Source organism: Eurypyga helias, unplaced genomic scaffold (genome assembly GCF_000690775.1).
Source record: "Eurypyga helias isolate BGI_N326 unplaced genomic scaffold, ASM69077v1 scaffold13808, whole genome shotgun sequence".
In the NCBI taxonomy this organism is placed as follows: domain Eukaryota; kingdom Metazoa; phylum Chordata; class Aves; order Eurypygiformes; family Eurypygidae; genus Eurypyga; species Eurypyga helias.
The window spans coordinates 27,266-33,523 of NW_010266344.1; the positions used below are offsets into that span (position 1 = coordinate 27,266).

General features: G+C 49.9%; 1 protein-coding gene across 1 annotated transcript in view; it reads left to right on the forward strand.

Moving 5' to 3' along the window:
- The window catches only part of SLC7A5 (solute carrier family 7 (amino acid transporter light chain, L system), member 5), a 34,251-nt gene that overhangs the window by 27,259 nt on the left and 734 nt on the right, over positions 1 to 6,258 (forward strand). Inside the window, exons 5-9 of the mRNA XM_010157041.1 lie at positions 754 to 877; positions 2,154 to 2,257; positions 3,075 to 3,171; positions 3,504 to 3,653; positions 4,764 to 4,941. Of these exons, the coding sequence (XP_010155343.1) occupies positions 754 to 877; positions 2,154 to 2,257; positions 3,075 to 3,171; positions 3,504 to 3,653; positions 4,764 to 4,941 (653 nt within the window). The remainder of the gene's footprint in view (positions 1 to 753; positions 878 to 2,153; positions 2,258 to 3,074; positions 3,172 to 3,503; positions 3,654 to 4,763; positions 4,942 to 6,258) is intronic.

Genomic DNA, 6,258 nt, shown 5'->3' on the forward strand with positions numbered 1-6,258 from the left:
TGCCGGGAAGTGTAAGATTTGATACGCCTTTTCCTTGACAAACACAGTTATAATAAAAGGGTTTTGCACATTGCAATTATTTTCTTGTCTTCTGAATGCAGTCATGGTATTTGACTCTCTCCTCCTGGGGCTTTGAGCTCCACTAGACCAATTATACGTGGCATCAAGCAGGGTTTCCTTTTTCAGTTTCCGTTCACAAATGAAGTTAGACTATTTGGAAAGGCAAATTTGTACCAACACGGCCTTGTCTTTACAGACCCGCTCAGACTGTGTCTGAATTCATTTTCTTTGTGTTTCATCCACCCAGCCAGCTGCACAGGGTTAGAGTCTAAAAGCTGCCCACTAAATCCCTGCCCTTTCCATCTCCTGCACGAAACCCACTGGCACAAATGCTTCTCCTTTGCCCAGAAGAGAATGTGTGTTAATGCCGCTAGCAGGAGACACGGGGGGTTATTTTTAATTAATTGCCTTTGCAGTGGATTACTGCTTGCCCAGCCAGCCAGTCTCTCCATGCAAAATGTCCCTTCCTCCGTAATCCTTCACTCTGTTCTGCCAGCCTCCAGGCTGTTCCCGTGTGGGCACCTTCTCCTCTCTTAGGGGAGCCGCATGTGACTGGGGAACGGGACATGCTGAAGAACCAGAGGAGAGCAGAATGGCTCGTGCCAATTTTAAGTGGGCACAGGAGGGCTGATCCTTGGCATCAGCAGCTCTCCGAACGGCAGCACTCCGTTATAATTTATGTTTTCTTCCTAGAAACCTGCCTCTGGCTATCATCATCTCGCTACCTGTAGTCACTTTGGTTTATGTGCTGACAAACTTGGCTTACTTCACGACGCTGTCGACGGATCAGATGCTGACGTCCGAAGCGGTGGCCGTGGTAAGATAGGTGCATTTCTGACGTGACTCATCTGCTTTCCAGGGCTGGTTAAATCAGACTTAACAATCTCTGCATACATCTCCTCGTTTGTTCCATCCTGGTCGTGGCTGCTGACAAAAAAAGCTGATGCTTGACAGGAGATAAAGAGCAACTGTGACGAGAGCAGGGAAGAACAGTGTGATACCCAGTGGGATTAATCACAGACAATAGTAAGGTTGAGCAGACAGTGAATGCTGCTCTTAATTCATGAACACGCAAGGTTGCTGCTGGCCTCATGACTTATCATCAGTTACCAGAGCATGATATTTATGGGAAAAGGTCATTCAGTCAATACTGAGCTAGATTGCTCGCTCTCTGTATCTCCCTTGTTTCAATTAAGAGAGAAAAATAATACTTCTCTTAATTAAAATGCCACTGCAGTCAGAAACCCTGATTGCTTCAGAAGCGAGCAGTATGGTATGACCTTGCAAACTGAGCATGACCAGGATTGCTCAGTGCTTCAAGGGGAATCTCCCAGGCCAGGATAAATCAGTCTGGGACATTCAGGTGACAATCCTTCGGGTTAGTACCGAGCCCTCGCTCCAGCCTGCACGTACACGGTGCCGAGTTACTGGGGGTGCCGGCCTGTGCTGCATTGCTCTAGCTGCGTGTCTTTGCAGGTCTTGAAATCAGGCGGTTGGCACAAAACCCCAGCAAAGCAGCGTGGGGTTAATTCAGGATGTAAACCAGCTCCAGGTCACTGTGTATCTAAGGAGCTTTGGGTTAGTACCGAGCCCTCGCTCCAGCCTGCACGTACACGGTGCCGAGTTACTGGGGGTGCCGGCCTGTGCTGCATTGCTCTAGCTGCGTGTCTTTGCAGGTCTTGAAATCAGGCGGTTGGCACAAAACCCCAGCAAAGCAGCGTGGGGTTAATTCAGGATGTAAACCAGCTCCAGGTCACTGTGTATCTAAGGAGCTGTGTCCCAGGTCCTTACTCAGCAGTTGGCAACGGCTGCCTGCCTGAATCTCCTCGCCGTTTCCGTTTGGTCTTGAGCTTTTGGATAGCCATTCTGATAAATGTTGTGTCCTGACGCTGAGGGAGGGGCTTTCTGCTGATTTTTTTGCCATCCCACAATATGCTTTTTCAGGAAGGAGGAGCAGCATGTGGCAGTATGGAAAACTCCATAACAGCTATGTCATTTGTTCAGATTTCTACAAATACTAGGTCTTTGGAGGCAGCTGTGAGTCCTTCTGGACATTCTGAGTGTGAAATGCCTGTCTTGTTGCCCCCATTTAGGATTTTGGGAACTATCACCTTGGCGTCATGTCCTGGATCATACCCGTCTTTGTTGGCTTGTCGTGCTTTGGATCTGTTAATGGATCTCTCTTCACCTCTTCCCGGTAGGTTTCTTGCTCAGTTTTGTGGAGTTTTACAAGTTTTTTGTGTCAGTTTTACAAGTCATGCTGAATGCCTCTTCATTTGGAGTCGTCCTGCACAGAGTGGCTGCGGGTACCCAAAGTGCAGAGGGTCTGGAGACCATGTGGGGAAAAGAGATGACTTGAAAACCATATCCAGTTTCAAGGAAACGCTTTCAGTGGTCTCCGTCTTCTGTTCCTCGGGCAAAATCCTGTTGAAGTTGTTGGAACATAAACAAACACAGGCTTGGGGCTCAGGGATGTTGTCTGAGAAAGTGGTTTTAACGAAAAACAGAAACTTATGAAACTTCAGGGCTGAGAATCCCTCCAGAAAGAAGAGGAAGGGTGGGGCACAATGCGGACTGAGGGGGTTCCAACACGCATCTCCCAGGGGTGAGATGCGTGTCGGAACTGAGGGGGTTCCAGGTCTGACACGCATCTCCCAGGTTACCTTAGGAAAGTCACTTGATTGCACTCCCTGGAGGACATAAATACACCCTTTCTTGCATTTCTTGGCCGTCTCCGGCCTTATTGGAAGGCAGGGACTCTCCACTGTACGTGCAGAACACCCCGTGCTGGGGTCTGATCCTGCACCAGTGACTAGCAGAAGGGTGGCAGCTGGTGTTGTGCAATGCTCCACGAAGGTGGAAATCCTGCGTGGAGCCTGGGCCTTCCAGTGGCACTGCCTCAGCATGCTCTAGGCTGAGCTTGGGCGGTTCCCACTTGGTTTGTGCTGAAGACAAACCCCAGCCCGCGGCCAAAGGCTGCTGAGCTGATAGCTGCTCTGTCTCCCCCACCTCAGGCTGTTCTTCGTGGGATCCCGAGAAGGACACTTGCCTTCAATCCTCTCTATGATTCACCCCAGGCTTCTCACTCCTGTGCCGTCCCTCATCTTTACGGTAAGCACTTGGCTCTGGGATGGTGAGCGTCGACCTGGTATTGAGAAACGGGCCGGGGGTGGGTTCCCATCAGAGTGGATGAAGGAGGGGGGTGGTATTTGGGCACCATCTCCAGACACAGCCGTTTCTGCAGGAAAGGATAGACCTTTCTCATCATATTCTCGCCTTCTACTGCTGGTTTGAAATCGCTCCGGGCACCAATTGAAAATGGCTTAATGAGTAAAAAATAATCAGCCAGATTCTTTTCCTATTACTCTAAAATACCTGTATTTAGTGTTGAAACACTTGTGATTTTGCCTCCTTTGCTAATGGCTTGTTTTTCCTGGCTGCAGTGCATCATGACCCTGCTCTATGCCTTCTCCAACAACATTTTCTCAGTCATCAATTTCTTCAGCTTCTTCAACTGGCTGTGCGTGGCTCTGGCCATCATCGGCATGATGTGGCTGCGTTACAAGAAACCAGAGCTGGAAAGGCCCATCAAGGTGAGAGCAGTGTGGTGATGGTGTGGTGGGACCTCCCTGAGTCCTTCTCGGCACCCAGGGGGGCTCAGCAGGTACGGTTGCTTGTCCTGTACGAAGAGGGACGGGGACCGCAAGCGTGCAGGGGAGATGTCACGATGTGGCTAACACATGTGTCCCAGCTGCATGGAAATCTGCCGAATGCGGATCCGTGCAGGAGGGCAAAGAGCTGCCCTGGCCATGGGGACGTCCCAGTGAAGGAGGCTCTGGGTGTCAGAGATGTGGGTGTTCTGGTGGGGTCGCCCAGCGGGAAGCTCTTGGTGACTAACATATTGCCCAGGACAAATCACAGCCTGTGGCTCCCAGCGAAAACACTCTGTACCGTTGTGGAATTCACTCAGAATAGTTCTTTAATAAAGCAGACAAACCCACGCCTGTGGAGATGAGAACTTTGTTCGCATTGTCCTTGGCCAGCTTGGCAGTGCCGTGTCCCATCTGGGAGGAGGCCAAGATCATGTCAGCCACAAGCGTGTCTGCCTTCCTTAAAGGCAAGTTTCTCACTCGTCCCCCAGCACTCTCCAGTCTCTGCCAGGCACAGGCAGCCGAGGGAAACAAACTCGCAGACCTGTCCCAGTCCCAGAGGAACTCTCTGCGAGGTGTTTCCTTTGGTTTTTCTCCTGAAAGCTGGGCTGCATCAGTGGGTGCCGTGATCAGAGCCGGGTAGCTGAGAGCCCTGAGAAACTGCAGTGAGGATGCTCCGGCTTGTGCCATGGTTGCTGCTGGATTTGATGCAGTTGGTACAGCTGCTTTTTATAAGGAATCGTTCAAGCATGGAATTGGGGTAAAAAAAATGGGTGTCGAGAAAAGTTTACACTGTCTTGGTGAGCCACATGTCCCTACTTTGTTGTGCTGGTGTTCAATGTGCGTTAGGTGTTACCTACTTCAGTTTTTCCAGGATTGCTGAAGGGCACTGCCTAAACCAGTACCTTCCCCGTGGCAGTTCAAGGTCACAGTCCCCTTGTTCACATCAAGTCCACGGTAGAATATGAGCTCCTCCCCAAGCTGTATGGCTAGGCAAAATTCACCCTGTTCCCCCGATATGACATCTAACGTGCTTTTTGGGTCTTCATTTAGGTGAACATCTGCCTGCCCATTTTCTTCATCCTGGCCTGCTTGTTTCTCATCGCTGTTTCCTTCTGGATGACGCCGAAGGAATGTGCGATTGGCTTTGCAATCATCTTCAGCGGGATCCCTATTTACTTCTTCGGGGTCTGGTGGCAAAACAAGCCCAAGTGGGTTCTCCAAGGCATCTGTAAGTAAGAGCAGTGAAGAGCGAGGGTGCCGCCTTGCTCCCAAACTACCAGCTTCCCAGTGAGTGTCCTACGGCTAGTAGCACTGACTCTTCTTTGCGTGGTGGAGGCTTCCAATGTCTTGGCCCTGATCAATTCTTTAGCGGTGACAAGCTTTAACCTGATCATTATATTATCTACCAGGCGCCCAGAAGGCACCCAGGCTTGTGAGAATGGCAAAGTTTGGGCCAAATACAATCATTTTTGTTTTAATCTTGGCGAATGGGTTGCTGTGCAGTGGAGCGTAATTTGCTGAGCATATTGCTGCCTCTCTCCTGCCTCCTGTAAAAGCACAGGGTCAAGCCTTTTGTCAGCGGAGAATCCCGTTCTGGTGGTGTAGGAAGGGAAAAGACGTAACAGCCCAACAGTCTGAGCACAGTTGGCCTCCATTTGACATTCAGAATTAGTCCCAATCCATCCCTTAGCCAGTGCTAACATTTCTGATCCAGTCAAAGCTTTCCTTGGCATCAAAACGTGGCAGCAGAGGGAGGGGAAAACCCCCTGCTTTCTCTCAGGAGGTTTATTTTTAAGGTACCTTTGTACCAGGTTTTCCGACGGCTGATGCCGCACCACGGTGTGTTTTGAAGGGGTGGAGGGGCTGTGCTTGGCACACGTAACCTCTGTCCGAACAGCTGAATCGAGAAAGTCACTCCCTGTTGTCCATGTAACTGAACTTTACCATCTGCCTCCCAGCTCTCACACAACAGCCTGACCTAGAAAAACAGACAAGTAGAAATGCCCAGCCTTAGCTGGATGCTTTTTATGAAGAAGAAAAAGGCTTTCAACACCACTCAGCCCTTGTTAGTCTTTTCCTCCCCTCCCGTCTGTCTGTCTGTCTCTCTCTTTCTCACACACTCAGTTTTTTATTCTGAGTATTAGGCTCAGTTCCTGGAAAAGCCATTTTTGCAGTGCCTGGGTGGCAAATTACCAGATTAATTGTTTTCTACCACCAAAAGTTCGTAAGGAGAATATAGAAAATATTCTGGGAACACAGTGATAGTCCTGCAGATGTCAGAAAACATATGAACTTTAAACACAGGTGTGTGTTCATTTAGTGGAGATAATCCGATCACCTCTGACTGATCTGGTGTGGACCTGGTGTGTGTTTAGAACGAGCAGAAGCTTTACCTGGCAAGCCTGTCCTGTGGTCGCCAAGCACACAGCGAGGCAGCAGAAAGCTGGGTGTGCTTGGACACTACCCACCAAAACTGATGGGTGGAAAAATAAAAGTTACTCAGGTTTAGCACCTTTCCTGTGCAAACGTGCGGCTGCACCGCTTC